This window comes from Paralichthys olivaceus, chromosome 19, assembly GCF_024713975.1.
Source record: "Paralichthys olivaceus isolate ysfri-2021 chromosome 19, ASM2471397v2, whole genome shotgun sequence".
NCBI classification, from domain to species: Eukaryota; Metazoa; Chordata; class Actinopteri; order Pleuronectiformes; family Paralichthyidae; genus Paralichthys; species Paralichthys olivaceus.
Window position 1 is genome coordinate 18,986,180 of NC_091111.1, and position 25,456 is coordinate 19,011,635.

The following is a 25,456-nucleotide window of genomic DNA, read 5'->3' on the forward strand; positions in this document are numbered from 1 at the left end:
TGAAGTCCAAAGTTGTTGGGCTGGTTCTCTGCCTGTGCTTTTATTTGGACTTCATAGAAAACTATGTTTCAGGTTCCATCGGATAGAACATGGAGCAACATCAAAGCCAACCCCTGTTTCTCGTCACATGTTTGTGGCTCCTCGGTTTCTTTGGTACAATATTGACATTAGTGCTTTGATGGACGCGTTTCCGGTCCACGGTTCCCGGAGCCCTCGACGTGTGAACAGGGGTGGTCCTGATGCGCTCGGAGGGGAAGGCCTTCCTCTATCTATTTATTTTCGCTCCTCTCTTCCCTCCCACGCATTTAACGTCGGTGAGTGTGTTCGGTGAACGTGTAGCTGGACGTTGGTGGATCTCCCGGAGCCTTTAGGTGTCGACCGAAGCACAGGGACGCCCCCGTCGCTTCGCTCGCCCGTCGAAACGTCCCAACGTCCAGCTGATCGCTTCCCCGGGACTCGTTCGATTCCTCCGCTTCAAACGCTCGGTTCCGCTCGACCGGAGGATTCCTGCGGTCCGCTCCGCCTCCAGCCCGTGGACCGTAAAACAAAGAGGACATTTATCCGTGTTTGTGGATCGTTGTCCCTCAGGGATCGACCAGGCCCCGGACTCATCCTCCAGCCTCGCGTTTCCTCATCGCTTCTTTTCTTGTGTCGGAGTCATGGGAGACACCAGCGAACGAAGCAAACCCCCGGGTCTCCCTCCCCGGTGTCCCTGCGGATTTTGGGGGTGAGTTTGAACCTCGGTTCGATGTGGACCAAACCCGGATGGGACGAGGCTCAGCGGGTCTCACCCAGTCCGAACCCATTGTTGTTGTTCTGCTGTGCAGGCCGAGGGTGGGGGGTTGGGGAGTTAGCTAATAAATAAACCTGCTAGCTTGAAAACTAGCTAAACCTCCGCCTGCTCTTCAAAGTCCACCAACGCTCTTTGGACGTGTCGAAGGCTGCGGGTGCTTGTCGCCGCAGAGACGTCGTGTTCTGGGGGGTTCGTGGACTCGGGAGGTGACGGACCCGACACGGAAAATGATTTATTACCAGCAGGTTCCTTTTAAACCTGTTTTCGTTGCCCGAGCCTCGGTGGAAGAAAAGCGACGGCTAGCACGTTAGCTTGTTTTAAACTTCCCCTCCCTCAAACAGAGCTGTGCTAATGGGCTAATGGGTTGTTTTAGGGGATTTCACACCTTTTACAGTCGGTCTGGATGTGAGTTAGAAACCGGATGTGATCCACTGATGGCCTCTGTGCAAGAACAATGTCTACATGTAAACCCTGAGTGGATTTAACAGGAAGGGTTCTCCATGACAGAGTCACTACAGGCGAAAACATGGAACATGACAAGATTACTCATCACATTACTGAGAACCACACACACACACACACACACACACATACATATATATATATATACACACACACATATACATACATATATATATATAACAGCAACACTCAAACATGACTGTTCCTCCTTACAGGCTCATAACGGGTGATTAAAAACATGTTCCATGATAAGATCACTGTGATCACACTTTCTTGTGATACCAGAGAGGACAAACAGGAACCAGAATTTAAAAACGTCAAAGACAAGAAGCAAATGAATACAACGTCTTTTTTAAATTTAACGAATAACAAGTTGTGTAATACAAAATCTTGAATTAAATACGTCAGGTAAATCATTTAGAATAATGTCCCACAAAGTGAAAGCCATTGTCGGTGAGTTTTCCAAATGACAATTCATACAGTTTAGTGGAAAGTCCCTCAGGGCTCTGAGTTGTGACATAAGCTTTACATCTTATATGTGAGTGAAACTAGTGAGGCATCCAAGGTATTACACTTCCTTCTATTTGCAGATGACACACACATTTTAAAATAATTTTCAACTTGAATAAAATTAGATAAATGGTTTTGGTGAATTTAAAAGAGGGATGATGAATTTAAAATCTGCAGAGTTAATGTGATATAGACACCCTGAGGTCTTGTAATACCAGCTACGAACTGCTTCACGTAGAGGAGAGACATAATCAGGGAAATGCAAATGTTTAAAGACAAGGAGCAATGAACACAATGTCATTAAGATGGTGATACGCTGCCATTGTGTGAAATACAACCTGAAGGATAACAGCGCTCCTGTTCTGAGGTATTAACAATACATATCGTTTTCATATGAACTGTCATCTGACTACCAACCCCTCCCCCAGGATCCAGCCGCCGGTTGCCTTCATTTTATGGTGTCCAGTAAGCAAAGAGGGACCAGTAACCCACCTGTCAATGTCAGGTGTCACAAATGGCAGCGGTGTTGTATGTTTACAGCCCTAACCCTGCGCTCAGAATAACACCTGGCCGGGGGGCTGCTGGCCAGCCTGTCCCACACAGGCTCCTTGCACATGTCACTGAAACTCAAGGCCTCTTAATAAGATCTTGAGTAAGGTTAGGGACAGCGTGTTGAAGGACTGGATTCAGTATTGCAGCTCTTTCCTTCCTCTGGCAGCACCAGTGACGCACATCTTCTAACACTGGATACAGTGTTTTTGTATTTTTGTTTCACAGTTATTAGTTTGCGTCGAACGTTGAAAGGACTCTAACACTGTTAAGATCAAGTGTCCACAAATCAGCTGAGAGCATGAGGGCTTTGTTACCAAAGACGACACCAGGTGATTTGATTTATTAGTTGCTCCTCTTTAAGAGAAGCTGTTTCTCATCAGTGAAGTCACCTGGATGAAACGGTAACCTGAGGAACATGAGAACTAGAACGACACTTAGTAGAGTTCATTCCTCTGCCAAGGCCTGACAGTCCCCTTATCAAACCACTTTTTTTTGATGGTCTAGTCGCACTGTGAAAACATAAACCACCATTTGAATGATTTCATTGAACCGACCTGTTTGGAGTTTCATCATCTGTCTTGCCTTTCAGTCGTCAGGTATTGAATTAGCAGTTGATTAGAATCACTTGCACAGAAACCAAACAGTCCTGTTGTAAATACAATCTTTGACTCTGTTTGATTCAACTTTCTCAATTCTTGATGCTGTGGTTAGAGGTCGTGTTACATTAGTACTGGACTGTATTGTAATTTTCAATATTCACCCACCTTTACATTTGTTCATGCGGCGGACAGTAGAAGCACATTTTCCAAATCTGTATCTGCAGTTGTATAATTAGAGCAAAAATAAGACAATGGCAGATTTGTGTCGGCACCAAAGTCCAGTCATTCGTTTCGGTGTCTGAGTCCCGCCTCTCAACAGAGTTTCATCCATTTAGAGATATTGATATATCTTGGTGACTCACAGGTGTATTGGCTGTAATGGGTCAAAAACAACACCTCCTTGGTGAAGGTGAAAACATTCTGTGCAGGCTTGTCCTGCTGCATTAGTCACATAGCTCCTGTAGCAACAATGACATGAATACCCTACGGAGTTCCAGCGTCTATTGACTATTGACAGGACTCGCAGCTGATAGAAACGAGCCAGCCTAACGTATTGTGGCTGTATGAACATTAAAGAGAGATCCAGAAGCTGAGGGAAAGACACACCTGCAGGAAAGGTTCTGCCTACCACCAAGAAGAGCAGGAGTACATTTACAAAATACTTTGTGTTTAAGGATTAAGATTTCGGTGAAAGGATCTATAAAATAATCCTACTGATGTTTTCACTCGTGTGTCTCATCTAACTTTGACAAAATATTGTTTTCATTCCCCCGGACTGGGCCCTTTTTATTTATATACTTTATATTTACATGAGGAGTGGGTCCCCTCCCCCTCCATGGAGGCTGCCATGTTTTTCTTTCAGTAGCCAAAACGCCTTTGAGTTTTTATGACAACTGAAGCTGCCACAGGTTTTCTCTCATGTTTGGAAGGGTTGGGTGAGGGGAGGGTTGTTCAGCTGCAATAAAACTTCATTTTACAGAATATAACATTGCAGAAAACATAGATTTCACATAAAATTGTCTTAATTTCTCAAAATTGATCTGTGGATGTTAACACAATTTATTCTGTCTTCTTTCCTCAGGTCCAGTAAAACCATGAACATGTGCTCCAAATGTTTTGCTGGTAAGTGTCAACACAAATCTTTTGTTTTTTTTAATTTGAACAATGTGACGAAATAAAATCACATGTATAAATAGATAAGAATAAATGCAGAAATAAATAATTAAAGACATGAAGAATGAATACAGTTTGTGATAATTAAAAAATGCTATATCTGCACCGGCCGACTCGAGACAGAAGTAGTAGTTAGTTAAGCCTGCCCACCTAATTAGCATTCCCAGAAGTCAATAAATAAATAAATGTAGAAATGTATATGTATTTAATTCTGTATTCCTCCACTTGTTGTTTTATACAAGTCACATTTTGTCCTTCATACCAGGGACACAGTGAAAAGCTGATCTCAGGTAGTGATGCTTACAAACCTTTGAAGGAAGATGTCGGTTATTAAATGTGAAAGGAACATGCTTGTGAAGAAAGGAACATGCTTGTGTAAGGGAAAATTGAAGCCATTATATTAAAAAAAACCTTGAATTGCTTTGGAGAGATCAGTTAAGAGTTAGTATCAGTCGTACTTTTGGATACCACCCCAGTGAATCTCTTTCTGGTGACAGCTTCTAGCATTTTCTTATGAAACTACTTGAATGTAGAGAATGTGTTTTTCTGCACCGTGTCAGACAAAGAAAAAAGCCCAATTAAAGTTTGAAAATGTCAAAGCCGGCATTAGGTTTTCTCAGCGTCATCTCCAGTTTGGTTCGGGAGGATGGGTTGAGGGTGCACTGCAGCCCTGTGGCGGCCATGGCAACCGGAGAGTACAGCAGACAGCGAGAACCGTAGGGCCGCAGCATCGAGTCTAGCATCACAGACAGCTGTAGCGCTCAGAATAGACACAATACGCTTGAGTACTGAGGCTGAGCAGAAGTGGGTTAGCCCACATGTGGAGGAGAAACTGAAATCTAGGCTGACCTCCCTCACCCTCCCTGGAGGGGGAGGAACAAAGACGGCATCCTCTTGGATCAATAACGTCTGAGATGGTTATACAGGGAGGGTCGAAGTGCAAATGTGATGATGTCCAACTTTTACTAAATCAGAGTTGGCAGAGTGAACTCGTGTCATGTGTTTAACACAGTTCAGAGCCGGGACTGTTTCTAAAACTTTATGGACAGCTTTCTCTACGGTACAGATGTTTTTCATTTTTCCCTCCTAGTTGAGATCTTTCATGAGTTTGTTAAACACTGTCAGCTGTGTGTATTGATTTTTAAATTGTGTTCTTGTCGTGGGTGGTTCTAATAATCATATTGATCATCTCAAAGAGGGCAGTGCAAAGAAATTCAGTTTGTCCTGGATTTCGAGTATCCCTCCAGTATACAATATGTTCAACACCTAATAAGTTAAGTATTTTCGACCAATCTTTTCCTAAAGGTCGTCACGCTTGTTGTGTTGTGAGAACTTATGTGGCCCTCTCTGATCATTACTATGTCGTCTTTAAAATGAGCACTGCTGACGGCAGCAGAGGTAAAACAGAGGTTATCTCTAAAAAAGTGCTCCATCAACGAAAACATCTGTACATTATTCACCAGGACACCAGCTTTGCCTTCAGTTCCCGTCGTTGATCTAATCTGAACTGAAAAACAGTTTCAGTTCTAAAGTAAAGAACGCCATTGACACCATTGTCCCATGAAGATCAAAGTGGTCTCTTCTTAGATAAAAGTTTGTCTTTTCAAGTTGACGTCTGCGTCTCATAGGTGTGTTCTTCAAATCTTGCATCCGTCGTATGTTAGAAACTTAATTTCAGGAGAGTATCAGTGCAGTCAATAAAACCCTCTTTAACTGTTTTCCACCTGGTCATGAAATTATTGTTAAAATCCAAAGAACTCTGCAACTGTCACCAGTGCCTCGGAATAAAACCTTTCTTTTCAACTTGGCACATCGTCACCCAATAGATTTTAAAGCCTCAACTCACATTGTTCAACGCGTTCAGACCATGTCCCCCTCTAATCCCACACTCTTCTGTCCTTGACCACAGACATCCAGAAGAAGCAGCCAGGAGAGGACTGCACCCCCAAGCCCATCCAAAGCACTGGGAGTAGCCAATCACCCATTTTCAGTAGCGAGACGAGCAGTAGCAGTAGCCAGTCCCTATTGTCGTCGCCGCCCTCTAGCTCTGAGCCACCATCAACCGAAGAGCCCTCGCCAACGTTTCCCAGCACGAGGGAAGGTGAGATGTGACGGATTTAATACTATTTTGCTATTTCTTTGATTAAGATTCTTTTTTTAATCATCATATTCACATGAAGGGAAACCAACAACCTGCTTGATGTCCAGGTTCAGTCTTTGCAAACAGGAAGGAGCATTGATTTCAAATTTAAGCTGATAGAGTGGACAGCCAGTCCCTAAAATTTAGTGTGAAGTACATTGAAGAACTCAGGGAACTCATGTAGTATTCTGTCATTTATAGTATTTTTAGATGTATGGTGTTGGAATAAATGTTACATTCTGTCTGACAAGTGTCTTAATCTACATCTGCAGGCGTGTCGTCCACAGAAACAGCCCAGGGCACACTCTGCACACCCACAAAACGTCCACGAGAATCAGGTACAGTCGACCTCTTCTCCCTGCCGGTGGTTCTGTGTGCCCTGCCCCACTTTGAGTGCTAACCATTACTCCTGTCGTTTTTTTCCGCAGCCTCAGGCTCAGAGAGCGAGGCGACGCCAGAGAAGCGGCCTCGGACAGACGAGAAGGAGGGGAGCAGCGAGGAGGCCCGCGGGACGCCCAAGCAGAAGAACCGCCGGCGCTGCTATCGCTGCCAAACCAAACTAGAGCTGGTGCAGCAGGAACTGGGCTCCTGCCGCTGTGGTCAGTTACAACACTTCCTTGTCTCTGTCAGTCATGTGTCAGAATGACCCCAGAGGGTTCACACGCTTCATCCAGCTACTTTCAATGTAGTTTAACTGAAAATCTGACATAAAGCTCTGTAGCAGGAACTGCATGTCAGCCCCTGGGTCTATTCTCACATTTAGGCTACATCCATACTGATGTGTTTTTGTTTTGAAACGAATACGATCTCCGTTATAATCCCAGTCTATGCTACACACTGGAGTTCAAATCCTGTGACCATTCACATACACTTGGTCAATGTTTGTGTCAGCAAAAAAACAGGAAGCAGATTGTCTACTCTGCAGTTGGTTGCTTGGTAAAAAGAAAATACTACGCACAAGAAGAGAGTGACGAAGAGTCAGAGCAGGGATTTCTTTTCCTGGAGTGATGGCTTGGTGGAAATGTTACTGACAGTTGGTGTTAGCAATGTTTTGCATGTTTGTGATGACTGATGAGAACCAATCGGCAAACAACTGCCGGTGACTGCATCGTTTCCTGTCCAGACTATGACAGTTCTCAAACTCAAACGGGGCCAATCGAGATTCCAGACTTCTCTGTTTCAGGCGCTCTGAAACGTTGGAGTCGTGTCGGCGGCAGATAAAAACACGGAGCAGCAGTGATGTGTTTTAAAATTAAAACCTAGTGTGGATGTAGCCTCACATAAGTGCCCTCATAAGTTTAACTTGTACGGGCATAGTTATCTCATGTGTTTTTTTAAAGACCCAGGGAAGTACAGTGTTGAAGTTTGGTGTAATTTGGCCACGTGATGCTGTGAACATTAACTAACTTTGAATGAACAGGTGACCCTCTGTGGCAGCAGCGACTCATCAACGCAAGTGATGAGATTGTTCACGACTTCTAGGGATTTACAAGTTTGCGTTCTGAGTCAAGCTTGAGCTGAACATTAAATGATCAGCTCCGTGTTCAGCGGCAGGTCTTCACTTCAGGTTCTGTGGTTCTGAGTCCAGCAGCAGGTCGTTACTTACCACGACTCAATTACTGCAGTTTCCATATGATACTTTTAAACGGATCAACACTAAACAAACACACCCAGGTTGTTTTAAGTTTCATGATCCCGTTCATGTTTGTTTACATGTATAATTTTTTGTAAATGCTAAAAGTAAGAAAAGCCACAAACTGCCCACGATGGGGAGATCTACTAAACATGTGGTAGCACAAACAAAATGTGTAATTCAAAAACCTGAATCTTTCAAAAAATATATATTTTTGTCATTGAAACCTTAGTAATAGAAATAAGTAGACCTTGACTCAATTTCATTTTTGTCAGATTCAGATTTTTGCAGAGGATTGATGTAATAAACTTTTAACACCTTTTCTGAGTCCCTGATGCACAGGTTTGCAGATGATTCGCTGAACTGCACTTCATGATTACAACTTTTTTCAATTACCTAAAGTTTTTGTTGGTTTCTCTTTTTTAATTGGACGAGGGAAGTTTTGCAAATCGGTTGAAGAAGTGAGTAAAGACTTTGTTACTGTCTCTTGTGTTATTGGTGAGGTGAAACCGCTGATGTAACGTTTCCTCCCATACGAAGCAGGAGCAGCAGAACACGCAGCCGCGTCACTGCCTCCCTCACCACTTTGTGTCTGTTTCCCCCGCCAGGCTACGTATTCTGCATGCTCCACCGTCTACCTGAGCAGCACGACTGCCTGTTCGACCATCTGGGCCGCGGACGCGAGGAGGCCGTCCTCAAGATGGTGAAGCTGGACCGCAAGGTGGGCCGCTCGTGCCAACGCATCGGGGAGGAGTGCTCCTGATTGGTCACGCTGTGTCCAGCCATCCAGTTAAGAGATGAGGCGCTTACTAAGAGGAGGCGGAGGAGGAGGAGGTGGAGGAGGAGGAGGAGTGAGAGCAAGGAGGAATGACAAATGGGGTGATGGGGGAGGGGGGGAGGGGAGGGAAGAAGAGGAGGAGGAGGGAGCACGGTCGTAACATCCTGCATCTGACCCGAAGATTCTGGATCTGAGCTTGACGCCGCCCTCTTGTCGACCCCGATTTCCCGCCTGGAGCGTCTGTGCGGACTCGGCTCCGGGCGAGGCAGCTCGAGGCCAACAGGGGGCCCCGGTGGCCCCAGTGGCTGTTCTGCGGAGCCACGTTCAGTATCGCATGTTCACACACACAGCCTTAACCCCACCCCCGCCGTCTTCAGAGGGAGGACGCCGCAGAGACGGATCCAGTCAGTCGTACATCACGCACATGGTTTCCTCCTCTTGCTCACGCTCCTTTTTTCAGAACAGGAAGTTACGGATAACGAACTGTTGTAGCGTTCGGCTGAACTGATCCGTTTGGATTCTCATTCAACTGAGTTATTGTTTGTTGATTTTTATTTTTCCATTTCTTGGTCGCGGGTGCGGGGTCCAGCTCTATCCCACGACCAGTCCTCAGGTCGTCATCAAGGGGTTGGAGTATCAAACCTGTAACCCCACCTTCCTCTCTTTTTTCTTTTCCTTCTTCCACCAACATTTAGGTCCATGCACGGCATCACCAAACGTTTTGTGCTCATGCATGGTACCAGCAGTGTATTTGTGCAGGTTTGAGTGTGTCGTATGGTAAAGTGAGGCAGTGCAAGGATGCTGTCATGGTTTGATTTCATTCTGTTTTGTTTTTCATGTGGCCGTCATGGTGATTAGCTTGTTTTTACTTCTTTACCACGGTGTCGTGGAGGACAATACAGCCAATCCCTGCCTCTGCTCACATGGACTGTTGACAAAAAGAAAAAATACAAATAACTATTAAAAAAAAAAATCAAATAAAAACCACACTAATGGACAAGAGTAACTCAGATAAATCCTCTGTGTAGCAGATCCTCTTCTCCCTCTTCCCCTCCCCTTTTTTCAATTTACTGAGTGGTACTGTTGTTCTTGATACGTACGGGGGAACACGACTCAATTCACGACTCTTCAAACGAAGAGTTCTTCGCCAAAACGTCATGTATTCATCAAGAAAAATTATCTGAAGCTCATAATGGTCTCACAAGAGTGCGAAAGTGAATACTTCAAATTACTTACTATCCTTGGAATAGCTCTATAATTTATTTCTTATTTTGTGTTTTTTGTGAGTAGAATCAGGCGTCAGATCGGGGAACATAATTCTTAATGTATGAGTCGATTAAATCGAAGAGACGGGTTTTTCACGCAGTTTAAATCAGTGATGTCATATTGATACGCAGCACGAGTGAACGTTTGTTTTGAAGCTAAGAAATGAACCTAAATTTAAAAAATGACACCAGACAAATGTCGGCAAATCTTAAAACAATTTCGGTTAAGTAACCAAACGTTGATCGGTTTCTCTTCAGTTCAATTCTGCTACTAATGAACTTGATCAAGTTGTGAGATCAAATGTGAACATCCAATGGTCCAACGTGCATGTTTTTGTTTTTATTCTTCTTTTGTTGGACCCGGTGGAGGTTGAGCGTCTTGTTGACGCCACAGTTTCGAACCACAGCCGCTCTCCGGGTCTGATGATGCTGCAGAAATGACATGTGAATTCTCAAATTGAGTTGTTTCTCCCTTTCCTCGTATGTTTAGTTCTGTCTTTGTTTCTGACTCCACTCTGCTGGACTCTGTGCTGTGCATATTGTTCAAATACACCTTCCTTCCTTTTCCTCAAAGGGGCTGTTCTACCAACATCAACTCTTTCTGTTTGACTTTTTCAAAGCCGATATTTGCTTCTTCAGATTTTAATTTGGTTTCATCGTAGCCATATTCAAAGCTATTTCTTTGCAGGAAGTCCAATTTGATTATGTTGAATTGCTGTTGTTTGATTTTTAATTGGAAGAACTCAGAAACATGAAGCAGTAGATTTCCTCGAATGGCAGAAAATTGTATTTATTTCCTTCTTTTGCAAAATAACTATGTAAACGTTGATGGAGGTGAACAGCCCTTATAACCAGACACCACTTAACTATGCTAATCCTCATGCACACGTTATCGTTTCTTCTCTCCCTCATCTCTTACCACGCCCCCTCCTCCCGTCTTCTCCAATGAGAACGCAGTGAAGGATAAAGGGAGTCAGGAGAAACTGGCTGGTTCTTATTTTGATATTTGAATATTTGACAAAACTTGTTCCTTTGTTTTTGTTTGAGTGCTAATGAGAAATGGAAGAAATTGAGTATCTTTCTGTACCTTTTAAAGAAAATTATTTAACCTTATATCAGTTTGAGTTACTTAACACCCTATAGCATAGAGTGGCATATTTAGTTAAATGTATTAAAAAAAGCAAGACCATAATTCTGTCATATTTCTCCTTTAATTTTATCGTGTTCCATTTTCTGCTGAGGAAAATAAACTGGATTAGAGGATGTGGTGTGTGTTGTCATGTGTTTTCTTTCCCCCATATTTATTTATATATATAAATATATACAGATGAATTTCTACGCGGTGTAGTGTAGCCTGTTCTCTAATGCAACCGTCTACGACATCATTATTTGTGCATACTGTGTTTTCCGTATAATACAAGAACGTGTAATTCGGCTGAAAGCTCCAGGGTAAAGCTAGTGAGTGGACATGTTGTTATATCAGTCGCTGTTGCTAAGGCGACGAGTGACCTCCAGTAGCCGGAGGTATTAGGTTTTCAGGTTGTCCGTTGTATTCTTCTGAACTGGTATTTTCAGAATGCCTTGAGGGAATTTCTTCAAACTTGGTACAAATGTTCACTTACACTCACTGATTCGCTGATTACACTCGTGTGGTTGAAGCTCAAAGTTCAAACGACCGTACAAATCATGTTTTTTGCCTCTTGAACATTTCTCGAGTTCACCTCCAGGGAATTTCTTCAGATTTTGACCAGTTGTCCTTTGACTTGCACTTGTTGTAGTTCTATGTCACTATATGACTGTTACACCACAAACAAGCAGCAGAACATTCAATTATATAAGATAGATAAGATATATACTATTTATTATATATTTATACATATATTTACCCTGACTCTGCTAAATGTCTAAAGCTTATTCAGCCCTAAAAACAAATACAGCCAGTGAACGCCCTCTTCACTGAGCTATTAATACAGAGGGTGATGATACATTTATTTTCTTTAGCACCTTTCACAGAAATAAAACAAAAAGTGCTTCACACTAAAAATAAGCTTGTACAATCAATAAAATAGCAATAAAAGGCAAACAAGGCAATAAAGTGCTGGACTATAAAAACATGAGACACGAGATCAGAAGTTAAAGAAGGCGACAGAAATAGAAAACTCAGAATGCAAAGAAGAAGCAAGGAAACTTAAACATGTTTGAAATGAGAATGTTTAATTCTCTACAGGTTTAAACCAGCTGATTGGCTTCCTCTCTGACTGAACCGGCCAATCAGCTTCCAGGGCCCTGAGTGACAGGAACACACCTGAAGAGACGACTTTCCTTCTTCTTCTTCTTCTCTTGTTTTCCTTCTTCTTCTCTTGTCATCCTTCTTCTTCTCTTGTTTTCCTTCTTCTTCTCTTGTTTGAGCCCTCCTCAGTTTGAAAAGAGCTTGTGTGGAATAAAATGGTGGATGAAGAGGAACTCCGGGTGAGTTTGTGGAGCAGTGTGTTTGGCCTGTGTCACTTCCTGTCTTGAGTTTGATCCTGTTGGTCTTCGTGGAGTTCGGTCGTCAGGTTCATTCAAGGTTCTGTCCTCATCTGTTTTTGTTAGCGAGCAGGATTAAAAACCAAAACCGGCCGGAGAACCATGACAGGATGTGGTGAGAGTCAGGAGAGAAGCCATTAGAATCTGTGTTGTTCAGAGAGTTTCTCCTGAAATAAAGCAGAGGTCTGGATCCTGACATATTTAGGGAACAGATATCGACCATTGTGTGGAAGTTAGTGCAGCTCACCTGAAGTTAAGGACTGTTGGTTCTTGACAGAAGTATTTGTTCAGGGTCCCGTTCTAGGTGATTGTATTTATTATTTGTGATTACTCTGTGAGCTCTGGAGGAAGTTGTGTTTCATGTTCGTTAGAGAGGAAGATTTACTAGAGTTGTTTCACTCGCTCCATGAGCAGATGTGGAGTTTTGCTCGTGTATTTTGTGTAGTTTTATCTTAATACCTGTGACGTATCGAAGTTTTTTTTTAAAAATTGTCCTCATGTTATGGATCCACCAGAAAGCGACATGACTCCGTGTAAACAGTAGATGGCGCACTCAGACAGTAGAGGCAGAAATCAAAGGATCCGTTCTGTCTTTGTTCCTCGTGTTTCATTAAGATGGAAGCGGCGGTGACAAGTTATTGAAAAGACACGTTTTCCTCTCGCTCCTCTTCTTCACCTCCTCTCTCACTTCACTCCTCAGCTCTTCTCTTCGTCTTTTCTCTCCTCCTGTGTTCCTCCTTCCTCACCTCTTCTCTACTTCCTCTGACTTCTCTCCTCTTTTCTTTCTTTTTCTCTCTTAACGCTGAAAATCACTGATGCAGATTAAATAACACATTTAAACAGATAAACTCTTTACTTTGAATTCGTGAAGTTAAAATACACAGTGAGTGTTTGAGACATTGGATGAAGTCTCTTCTCCATGCGTGTTGTGCTGCTGGCTGCCGGTAGGTGGCGCTCCTCTCTCTCATTCAAACCTTCAGGAGGGTCCAGGACTCCCTCACCGACACACACACACACATATACACACACACACACACTGTCTCACGCGCACAGCCACACGCACGCGCGGCTGTCAGAGAAGCGCTCGCGCCGCTGAGTTCAGACACTGAGCGTGTGAGAGGCAGCGCGCGCGCCTCAGTCTCCGTTCCTCCGTCACCGGAGCCGCTCGCGCCGGGTGTAGTTGTTGTTTGTTTGTTTGTTTGTTTGTTTGTGTCATGAGCTTCTGACAGCGGCTCCGGGCGCCGCCGGCTCCTCCTGAGCGGAACATGAAGCGTCTCTGTCGGAGGCTGGCGGTGACCGTGGCGCTGCTGGTGTGGCTGGGAGCGCTCGTTTACCTGCTGGTGCTCAGCCGGAGGAGGCTGCCGGAGCTGGGGGCCGGGGCCGGGGCGGGAGGAGCCGGAGGAGCCGGAGGAGCCGGAGGAGAGACGGTCAACAACCAGGTGAAGTGAAGACTCCTCCATCCCTCTACTCCAGTGTGTGTGTGTGTGTGTGTGTGTGTGTGTGTGTGTGTGTGTGTGTGTGTGTGTGTGTGTGTGTGAGAGAGAGAGAGAAACAGAGTGTGTAAGAGTGAGACTGTGTGTGTGTGTGTGTGTGTGAGTGTGAGAGAGAAACAGAGTGTGTAAGAGTGAGACTGTGTGTGTGTGTGTGTGTGTGTGTATAATGAATCATCTCTGATAATAATATATTTCCTGTGATAATAAGTAGTTAAAGTGAATCAGTGACACAAGTGTCTCTTATTGTTGTTTATAGTATTGACATTCATCAATGACTGTGTGTGTGTGTGTGTGTGTGTGTGTGTGTGTGTGTGTGTCCTGAAGCTATAATGTCTCTGCAGGATCTTCCAGTGTGTAATGAAACATGTCTCCTCTAGTGAAAGTGAATCAGTGACTTTAAAGTTTAAACACAGTAGTTTGACTGTTTCTCTTCAGTCTCAAACTTCACAGATAGTTTGTGTAAAAACTAATGTGAGTTATCTTGTCAGTTGTCTTGGTAGCTGAGTATTTGTGTATTTCAGTATTTGTTATGGTTTGAAGGTAAAATTCTTGATCTGGTTCAGACACGTCCAAGTGCCACATCCTAAAAACTCAAGTCAGGTACAAGAGTAAATACGTTTTCCTCCGTCTGCTCTCAATCAAATCTAAACCTGAGTGATTCTCAGTAGAACTCATTCCTTCGCACCATCACAGGATCTTGACTCCTCCTGCAGTGGCCCTGAAGGTTGTGGTGTAATTTTTTAATTTCCTAAGATAATAATTCCCATAATGCTCAAACATGACACTATAGAGGCTTTTATCGTTGCATTCACTCGTTATCAGATTGCTGTGGAGCCTCTGCAGATAATTGGGTTCGTTTTCGACCCACTGTGCGCTGCAGGATGTGTGTTGTGTAAAAGACCTGCAGCATGTTAACTGTTGCTCGTGGGCTAAATTCTATTGATCCTCCCTCTGCGTCATTGTTTTATTGAACTTTAAGCAACGCACACATTCCCTCTATATATAACTGTGAGAGGATGGAGGACATGAAAATATGATCTTATAGCAATATCACATTAAAGTAGAGGAATAAGTCAAATCTCATTTTGCACCTGTGGACATTATTATTTTGTAAGAATATCACTGTATGTTTCTGGAATATTGAGGTTTCCTGTCGAGCCTGAACCATTTATATATCAGGAGGTAAAAAAGTTCTGATGACCACATGTTGGCTGACAAGTATAAAAAAAGATGGAATTGAGGCTTAATCATTTAAAGTTTAATCATAAACTTTATTACAAATGACAAACACTCGCATATTGAACTTGAACTAAGAAAATAAATAATACAAGTATAAATACACTTTTTCTGCTTTGGGAACATCTTGTAAATTAAAAAATAAATACAGTTTGTTATGATCCTGACACACATAAAAACCAGCGTGTTCACCTGAGTGACACGTCTCCATCACTGCCGATTACAAACCAGTGCGCTGCAGAGTGATTTCAGTGAATACAGACAAAAGATGTTAGTGACCGGTGGAACAGAGGCTTTAGTTTCTAAAATAAGTCCAAATAACATAAGTTGCATTAACGTCATGTAATTATTACAATTTTGGAGCAAATGAGCATAAACATAAATTTGTGAAACAGCTGGTAAACGTATAATAACTGTGTGTCAACAACACGGCTCTGAAGACGAACGCAGCTCTTGAAGAAGATCCACGCTCTGTCTCAATCTTGAGACGCGCCATAATTTCGTACGAGTAGGAGGTGTTTTTCAGACGGTGGATAATTCAGGCATTGAAGCTTAATCTGCTGCGGCTTTCATTGTAACTTGACCTGGATAAGATCCTCAGCTAAATGCTTCCATATAAAAATTCCAAATGTAATTAAACCACTTAAGTTGGAGGGTGGAAGCAGCTGCAGCCACTTCGCTGAGCGGGAGAAGAAGAGGAAGAAAAGGGAGAGACGCTCGTCTCTTGTGTGGACTTGTTCTGTGAGATGTGAGCGCACAAGCTAATGAGAGAATCACATTCTGCAACACTGTGTGTGTGTGTCATTTTCAAGTCAGGACACACACGCTGTAACACACCTTGGCTAATACCTGTGCCAGATTCAGACTTGCCAACTTAATCCTGCAGTTTTTCACACCCGGCGTAGAACGTGTCAGCAGGTACAGCCTCGTATCATCATTACCCAGCATACAGTCTGTTCCTATCATAAAATAAGACGCATAAATTGGGCTCTTCCTGGTGCAGTGGTTTATTATTCAAGCAAAACTTGAAACGTGAAGCAGTTTTATAGAAAGTCGCTCAGTGGAGCTCGACAATCCTTTAAGTCCTGCACCAAGTTCTTCATGTGGTTTGGATAAATCTGTTTTAACTATTGAAGATACATTTAAACTCTTGAATCCACTTTATCTCAGCTACATGTTGGTGTTACTCACAGGTTTGTGGCTCAACACACACACACACACACACACACACACACCTGCTTTAAAATTGAATTAGATCTTTCTTGACCCGTGTCTCATCCTTCCGACAGATTTTCTAGAAATCCATCTTGTAGTTTTTTTGCATAATCATGTTCACAAACATGGTTTTCATCAGGCGCTGGCAGTAAAAACTCCAAAGGAAGTCTGCAGCAGCTGTTCTCACACATCAGCCCCTCTGGATCATTTCAGAGGAGCTCTTTGTGTTCAACAGCAGCTAAGAACCTGGTGTAAGTGAGTCTTCATCCACACACGTTCCTGTGAGTCTGGGCAGCTCGTCGGTGTGTGAATGTGAAGCAGCCGCTCATAAAACTCCACTGGATAAATCCTCAGTATCGAATCAGCAGGTAGATTCTCCTCTGAACGTTCTGCTGTGCACGTCAGCTACAAGTGCGACGGGTTTAAGAAGAAAACGTGTGCAGAGTTTTTTTTTTATTTTTGCGTGTCCGTGTAAAAGCCAGGACTGAGGATGTGTGAACGTTTTGTCAGGAGAAGTCGTGTGCGGCACCGTGCGCTATTCAAATGCTAATTCAGAATTCCCATTTCTCACAGGATTAGCCTGCACTCCTGTTTACCTAGCACGACCACTCCTGTGCTACACACACACACACACACACACACACACACACACACACACTGACACACACTGACACACACACACACACACAGAAACGCTTATATGCAGGATCACAGCCTCATCTGCATGTGCACACTAGAAAAAATGCATGGTGTTCCTTCCACAGATGCAAACACACACAAACATGCACACACACACACGCACACACGCACACACACGCACACACACACACACACACACACACACACACACACACACACACACACACACACACACACACACACACACACACACACAGGGAGAGAGTCTTTTGAAGCGGTGTGGTTGGAGTGTGCTGTGTCCTCAGGCAGGTTGGCAGGGGGTCTTTATGGAGTTTCTGCCGTCAGAAGTCCAAACATGGAAGAGGAAGCGATCTGTTGGTTGACTGAATATTGAAGGACACTCTGCCTCCCTCCCTGTGTAGGTGTGTGTGTGTCTGTGTGTGTGTGTCTGTGTGTGTCTGTGTCCCAGGACAACAGTTGGTCAGATTTCCAGGACTCATTTCAAGGAATCCCAGTTATTTTTCTTCCATCTTTATCTTTATATGACGAGGACGTCGTCACCGTCCACGTGTCTCAGCAGATTGTTCTCAGCTGCTTCATGTAACACTCGACTCTGGAGCCTCTCACACAAACACAACGACTGGAGGTTTGTTGTGTTCTGTTGTTTGGTGTTTTTGGTTCGTGAATCTTAACTTCACACAGTTTAATTCGTTCTGTTCTTCCAACTCGTCATCTTTCCATTTCTTACTTTCCGTCTCACTTTCATTTCTCCAGGAAACAAGATCGATGCTCCAATCACTGTGCTCGCCTTGTGTGTCACAGTTGCTCCACCAGGCAAATACGACAGTATGCCCTGCGCCGCACTACACCGCACATTAACACACACTGCATGCACACCCGCTGCTGGAATTATTCATTTTCCCGTCCTATGAAACGCCGTTATTGTTCCTTTCTCCTTCCCTCTCCCCATCAGGAGGCATTCACACGGACAAGAGGAGAGGGAAATGAGTTTTCAGAGCGGCTATAACCAGCTCCCAGCCCGGGAAAAATAATAATAATAATAAAAATAATATTATAGATTATAGAAGGCTCCGTGTACAGATGGGCCCAAATGTCGGATAAAGACACCGGCTTCGAAAGACAAATTAACCCGACTGTGGTTCAACAGTTACAGTGGGAAAAAAATTTAATAAATAAATCACCAGCTACAGACGATGATTTAATTAATTTAACTTTATTTTATTAGAACTGTGTTGACAGGAGAAGTGAAACAACTCCAGTCCAGGCTTTTAAAACCTTTTACAAAAGGTTAAATTAAATTTAAATGGACTAAATGAGCTCCTGCAGATAACAAATGTTCAACTGACCTCATTATAACATTTTGAATTTATTTCGCATTTCCCTTCCACTACCTCTTCAATTATCCGGCCCTGATATATAATAGTTGAGTTCAATCACTAACTTTTTTTTTCTCCCTCAAACTGTTCATCATTTCATATTTTGAGTTTTACATTATTTTCTAAAATATTTGCCTCTTAGTTCAAATATAAAACATCCAGTTGAGGTAAATGTGCAGCTGCTGTGTCTCTTCAGGCTTTTGAATCGTGAGCGCGGTGTTACAGACGCCTGAGGAGCCGAGGGCCAGGGGTCAAAGGTCAAAGGTTGAGGAGAAAATAACATGAGTGTGTGACAGCGACTCCGGTGACTTCTTGTTTTTGCTCCTCTGTGGCTTTCAGCTAAAGGAACAGATATTATACACAGACGGGCAATTTGCAATCACTCTGCCAGTCCTGCACCGAGAAGCTCGTTTCCCACAAAGCACAAGAAAGTGCATACACCCCCCCCCCCCCCCCCCCCCCCCCCCCCATCCAGAAAAAAAAAAAAAACAAGAAACGGCAAGAATCAGCGTAAATGGGATTTTTTTTGAAAGCTGGGGATGCAGCATAATCAAGCATCTTTGACTGTGAAATTATCCAAGTATACTGTGCATGTGACACACACACACACACACACACACACACACACACACACACACCCACACACAGAGGCGTGGGGAAGCTGAGAGCAGCTGATAATTCTATATTTAAGAAAGCATCCAGGCACAGACGGATAGTGTCCATAAATCAAACCACACTGGAAATACATTCATTTAATTTATGTTTATGAATGTGTACGTCTGTGTGCTTTGTGAATATGTGACACACACACACACACACACACATATATGCAGACATTGTGTAGATCACAAACGTTCATTGGAAATTAACTGTCAGTGACAAAGCAGGAACCACTCAGTCACAACACTTGACCAGGTGAACACAGCTGCTGAACAAACCAGATTTCAGGGAACAGACTTCATTAAGACAAACTCTGACAAAGTGGCAGTAGAAGGTAGAATCTGATGTGTGTGTCAAACCCGTCGCTTTGATCCGACGATGCATAATTGTTTCATATCAAACTTTTGTTGTGTTGCTAGTGAAGAAAATGATATTGTGTGTGTGTGTGTGTGTGGTGAAGGGAGTGACTGTGAGAATAGGGTTGTCATTGTCTGCTGCCATTTGTGTGCGAGTGTGTACTTGTGTCTTTGTGCCGGCACGAAAATTGTAATTCTCACCTTGATGCATGTAGGATTGAGCCATCAATCTAGTTTATAGAGAGCGGAGGCTAAAATGAGGATGAAGAGAGTGGGGGAGAAAGATAACAGGGAGACGGAGGGAGGAGAGAGGGAAGGAGGAGGGAGGGGGTGAACGAAAGAGCAAAGTAAAAAACTAAGAGACAAGTGAGAGAGAAAACAGAGGCAGTGAAGGAAGGGGAGAGGAAAATAATGGGGGAGAGAGAGGATGAAGAAGAGGAGAGAACGTGATGCAAGATGAGAACGGAAGAGAGAGAGAGAGAGAGATAAATGGATAAAGTGCAGGGACAAGAGAAAGTGTAGAGGAGGGGCTGTGGGCGACAACAGACACACAACAAGAACAACGAGAGTGAGATGACAGGGAGCAAATGAACTGGTTTAAAGGAGACAGAGTACAAGCTGTTTTCGCTGTCGCCGGTCATTTGTGCTCGATGTGTCGTTTCTTTGCTGAGTTACAGCCGACGTCTCCCGTCAGCGCCGCTGTGTTAGCACGGGCGACCGCTGCAGAGAAACATTTAATACAAGAAACATGCAGCAACCCTGCACCTCCTGCAACTTCAACCTGCCACCGCAGCATGAATTAGCTCCAAACACGGCGTTCACAAATCATGTGATGAATCTGATATTTACACATCCGTTGATAACAGAGCAACTTCAGAGTCGTGTCTCCGGCCAATCTCAAAATCTTTTAGCTCCAATTGTTACTGCCCACCGTAAACTCCACTTCCTCCCAGTGTGCACAAATGCCGCCATCTTGCTGTTCTGATCCAGAGTCTGTGCACACGGGCTCAGCCAATCACGAGTCGGTGTCAATCATGATGTTTCGCCACGTTTTAATAATAATAATAATCTTTACTATTTACAGTCTCTACTCCTGAGGGATCTGGATCCTCACCGATCGTCAGGATCGAGTCTGAAATTAACTTTGTGACCTAAAACTCCTTCGTTATAATGTTCGATGAGTCGAATTGATTTGATGAACATTTTGAAACTCGCGTCGGTTTCTCAGAGAGTCTCAGTTTGTCCTTGTAGTCTTTGTCAGCGCTGCCTCTCCTGTCACTGTGTCACTGTTGTCCTTGCTGCTGCTGTTGTTCAGGCTAATAGCACATATATCCTCTCTATTAGCCGTTAATCTCTCTGCCAAGAGAAGGAAGAAAGAAATATTACCAGGAGGATTTAAACGAGCGCTCCTCTATCTCCCTCTTCCTCCTCTACCTCCTCTTCCTCCTTCTGCTGCTCGACTCCCCTCTGAGACTCAAATCTTTCATTCTCTCACTGCAACACACACACACACACACACACACACACACACACACACACACTAGTGTGTATTTCCTGACTGGCCCTGCTGCTGTGGGCCAATAAAAAAAGGGATTAGATTGAAAGCTCTAAACTCTGCACACACACCTGTAACACACACATACACACACACACACACACACACACACACACAGCTGCAGACATATAATGAAAGTTGTGTATGTGTGTTGTTGTGTCTTTGAGGGCAGACTCTCCTGTTGTTATTAGTTTTATTATTCCTCCTGTTTGTTCTTGGATAACCTTTAATTGTGTGTGTGTGTGTGTGTGTGTGTGTGTGTGTGTGTGTGTGTGTGGGAGCTCCCAAAATTGAGGCCTAGTCATCTTGATAGCCCCCTGGTGGCTGGCTGCAGTATTGCTCATAAATCCTCCTTCAGGTCGTTCTCATCTCTCTGAAGTTTGCTCAGGTGTTTCTGATCAGTTTGGTTTTCATCAGTTATTTGATGATGTAAAAACGAGCTGAGACGTCATGATTGACAGCTGAGACTGACTCCTGATTGGTCGGGCGCATGTATGAGCGGGACCTCGGTACCGCGGCTCCACACCCCGATCACGACCTCACAGACTCTGGATGCGAGGAAGTGGAGCTGCGTCGTCCATTTTTTCATTTGCAGACCACGTGTGGAACATGCAGAGCAAACAGCCGCCCTCCTGTGACTGATTGAAGAATTCTCATTCCTTGTCTCAACATATTCTTTTACGTTTCAGTTTGTTTACCTGGGTTAAGATACCAACAATATCATATCTTTAAAAGAAGCTAGACATTAAGAGAGTGTGTGTCTGTGTTTGTGTGTGCGATAGAGAGAGAGAGAGAGAAAGTCGGAGCACGAGACACAAGGCGACAGAGACGCTGAGGAAAAGAACGAGCGTATTTCCCGTTTTGTCGCTTCTCTTAAGTTTGTTTTTATTCATGGCTTTTGCAGAGGGTGAATTATTGCTCTGCTTCCAGACTGCTTGCTCTGCAGTGTTTGCTAAGCATCCCCCACCACAACACACACACACACACACACACACACACACACACACACACACACACACACACACACACACGGTCCTGGGCATTTATATTCCCCAGTGAAAGTAGGTTTTGTGGGAGAAGGTGAAGAATTTTGAACAGTGGTGATTGGATAAACAGTTTCCCAGTCTGTTGTCCTCTGGGATGTACAGCAGATATGGATTAGATTAGAGAGAGAGAGGTAGAGGGAGAGCGAGCAGTAATATCTGTGGCAGCAGCACCTGAATTGTTGATGTGTTGTTATTTTGTCAGAGGGAAGGGAAACGTTCTGGCTTTCAGGAGTGTGTCAGGAAATGTAACCGGGTTAGAAACAGAGAAATGCAGAACAACATTCATCGGTGGAACGCTGGTCGATTTATTCACGTTCAAATTGAAGACGGAAGCTGAGGAGGAGGAGGTGGAGGAGGAGGTGGAGGAGGACAGGATGGATGTTTGAGTGTTTGTGTTCACTGGGCGGATCACCACGAATCTGATGCAGTGTGTGTTGAGGAAGAATCCATTTTATTTTGCTGAGAATTGGAATTTCGTCGAATAATTTGATCTACGGTGGTAGTGGGGGTGAAAGCGTCGCGCTCTCTTGTACGACACTTGTGAGCACAATCACAGCTGAATCTATTAGGTCTGCGTGGACGGTAACAACTTAATGGACGATTGTGCGACTAAACGTCTAACAGCTGCACACAGAGTTGGAAATCACTTACGTTATTATGAGATGTGTTAAAAAAAAAGTGTCCACTACATTTGAGATAATTGATGTGAAACTCTGACATTGTGAGATAGGACATTAGCCTTGACGCAGGTATCCACACATTTTATTTACACTGTATTGCTTTTTGGGTATTGATGTTTATTATGATGCTTGTTAGCGGCGGAGCGTCGTGAAACCTGTGACCTCATGATGTTGTCGTCCGTCGTCACGTTTCACCGAGCTCATCGTCAACCCTAGATTCACCAGTAACCTCTGAAAACGTGCACGTGTACAAGGTAACGGTTAGATTACCTCCCATCTGCCACCTCATGCATATGCATGAAGTCTCTCACACACACACACACACACACACACACACACACACACACACACACACACACACACACACACACACAGGAGCCGTGGTTGTGTTTCTCTACAGTTTTGAGCTCAGCCTTGCAGAGCGTTAAAAAATGTAAATTAAGGGAGAGTTCTCCATGTAAACACCTACAAACATATTCTCTCTCTCTCTCTCTCTCTCTCTCTCTATGGTGGATGCTCTTATCTGCTGCTCTTTTCTGTACAGGGGGGGCAGGGGTCAGACATCGGGCTCAGAGTCAGATACAGTGCCTTGCTCAAGAGCAGTGCGGCCGGACCGCTACGTTTTCTTTGAGGAGCCGCAAAAAGTGAGAATGCTACTGGTCTCGTTCTACTTTGAAAACTCCGGGGCTGCGTTTTTGGTCTGGACGAGCACAAACTGAGATTATTTGGAAACGATGGCGCTCACGGCGTCCCGCTGATCGAGTCAAACGACCAAACCTCAGCTCCCAGTGCAGAAAACAAGATGGAGAATCAATGACAAGTGTCTGTGACCCTGTTGTCTTTGTTAACAGCTGCTGCTCAGTTCAGTTCTGTGTTTTACAACCACACAACCATTTACATGTGGAGGCGACCAGATGTTGGTCCAGTGTACATGAGCGGTGTGTGTGTGTGTGTGTGTGTGTGTGTGTGTGTGTGTGTGTGTGTGTGTGTGTGTGTGTGTGTGTGTGTGTGTGTGTGTGTGTGTGTGTGTGTGTACATGCTGAATTCTGCCTTTTCACATTAGAAAAAAATAACTCTTGCACTGCATCATCACTGGGACACAGTGTGTGTGTGTGTGTGTCTGTGAGATCGATGGAGAAAACATTTCTGTGCTTTTAAGGGGAAGAAGAAGACGCTTTTCTTTTCTGTCCTACATTTAGACACACACGCACTCACACACACGTGCACGCACACACGCATGCAGACGCACAAACCACCCAACGTCTGTCAGAGCGATTCCACTCATGTCCCTGTGCTCCGGTGATTCATTGCTCTGCTGGTAGATTTCAGGTTCACTGCAGAGTTTTGTGTCTGTGTTATGAGATATGATATGGTTGTGTGTGTGTGTATATATATGTGTGTGTGTGTGTGTGTGTGTGTGTGTGTGTGTGTGTTCACCGGGACCTCAGTCACTAAACTCCTTCAGCTCATTTGTGTTTGATTTACGAGACGTCACCAGAACTGTGGGAATCAGGCAAATCAGAGCGATTACAAATTAAAAATCATCATCACAGTTTGTATTTTTACACCTGAGGAGACGAGACATGATGCCGCTCTTTAATTTCCTGTCCTGTGACTCTGATTGTGCAGCTTCACGAGATGTGCAGAGACGAGCAGATTGGAGGATTATCAGTGTTTTGAAATGTCGCTCAAAAGATGAATGAATCATCAAATTATTGCTTTATAATTGTTTTTTAAACCAATCAGGAATCAGTGACACGGGTTTGTTTCAATGTTACATCTCTCCTCTCCTGATGCGATATTGCGTCAACTGAATCGTGTGTGTTATCAATCAGCTGTGCAGACTTCACCCTCAGACGTCGTGATACAGATTGATTGTAAATGTTTCCGCAGGAAAAAACAAAACTAGAACGAGTCGATATGCAGAAGTTCCTGAGTTTCTGGAAGGAAAACATCCTGCATCGAAAAGGGCTAATCACATAACGGCTACGCAAGTGTGTGTGTGTGTGTGTGTGTGTGTGTGTGTGTGTGTGTGTGTGTTAGGGTCACAGACAGAGATGTACGACCTGCAACTGAAAACAATGTAGAAACCAAACAAGCACCACCGCTGCAGGGAGAGATCTATACACTGGCTTAATTGATGACTGAGCTGTGAGTGTGTGTGTGTGAGAGAGAGAGAGAGAGAGAGACAGTGTTGTCGGGCGAAGAGAGCGAGACGGAGGAGAAAGTGTGTTTGTGTGTGTGTGTGTGTGTGTGTGTGTGTGTGTGTGTGTGTGTGTGTGTTGTATTGACGTAGCTGTGCTCTCTCCAGTCCTGAGCTCAATAAGCCCTGACTTCAAACAAACAGCAACCACTTCACACAGGAGGAGGAGGAGGAGGAGAGGAGAGGAAGGAAAGTGGAGGAGGTAAAAATAAATGCAGGGAAAGGAGAGAAGAGAGGAGACGGCCTGTGCAGAATTACTGAGCAGAAGAAGAAGAAGAAGTGATGATTGGGAGATGGTACAAATTAACAAGATCGGAGAAAGAGGGAGACAGAAGGGCCGTAAGTGAGAGGATGGAGGGAGGGAGGATGGAGGGAGGATGGAGGGAGGGGAGGAAAGTGGAGAGGATAAGGAAAAAATAATTGACTCCATGCAGCTGACGTGGCCACGTCTTTTTAAATCTTACATGAGCGACGGTGTTCGAGCACAGACGGAACATTTATTCCTTGAGTTCAGTCTCGTACACGAACAAAGAAAAAGAGAAACG

At 44.0% G+C, this 25,456-nt stretch overlaps 2 protein-coding genes across 3 annotated transcripts in view; both read left to right on the forward strand.

Annotated features, from left to right (window-relative positions):
- Positions 1-170: 170 nt before the first annotated feature.
- On the forward strand, positions 171-11,168 carry LOC109646342 (AN1-type zinc finger protein 3-like). 2 transcript variants are annotated; one of them, XM_069515355.1, is made up of 7 exons: positions 171-727; positions 3,998-4,038; positions 5,999-6,190; positions 6,502-6,567; positions 6,658-6,828; positions 8,303-8,323; positions 8,471-8,612. In XM_069515355.1, the coding sequence occupies exons 1-6, from the start codon at positions 660-662 to the stop codon at positions 8,317-8,319; spliced, it is 555 nt and encodes a 184-aa protein (XP_069371456.1). In that variant the 5' UTR covers positions 171-659; the 3' UTR covers positions 8,320-8,323; positions 8,471-8,612. The 2 variants fall into 2 exon arrangements, with proteins under 2 accessions (XP_069371456.1, XP_069371455.1); XM_069515354.1 differs by lacking the exon at positions 8,303-8,323 and having other exon boundaries at positions 8,471-11,168.
- Positions 11,169-12,025: 857 nt separating this feature from the next.
- The window catches only part of galnt14 (UDP-N-acetyl-alpha-D-galactosamine:polypeptide N-acetylgalactosaminyltransferase 14 (GalNAc-T14)), a 94,119-nt gene continuing 80,688 nt past the window's right edge, over positions 12,026-25,456 (forward strand). The window contains exon 1 of the mRNA XM_069515298.1: positions 12,026-13,870. Coding sequence (XP_069371399.1) covers positions 13,697-13,870 — 174 coding nt within the window. The 5' untranslated portion in view covers positions 12,026-13,696. The remainder of the gene's footprint in view (positions 13,871-25,456) is intronic.

What these genes read in the sequence shown, in the direction of transcription:
- LOC109646342 (XM_069515354.1), top strand. Translation starts at nt 660, where the DNA reads ATGGGAGACACCAGCGAACGAAGCAAACCCCCGGGTCTCCCTCCCCGG. An exon ending in TGTCCCTGCGGATTTTGGGG is followed by an intron (nt 728 to 3,997) that starts GTGAGTTTGAAC and finishes TTCTTTCCTCAG; the next exon opens with GTCCAGTAAAACCATGAACA. An exon ending in ACTGGGCTCCTGCCGCTGTG is followed by an intron (nt 6,829 to 8,470) that starts GTCAGTTACAAC and finishes TTCCCCCGCCAG; the next exon opens with GCTACGTATTCTGCATGCTC.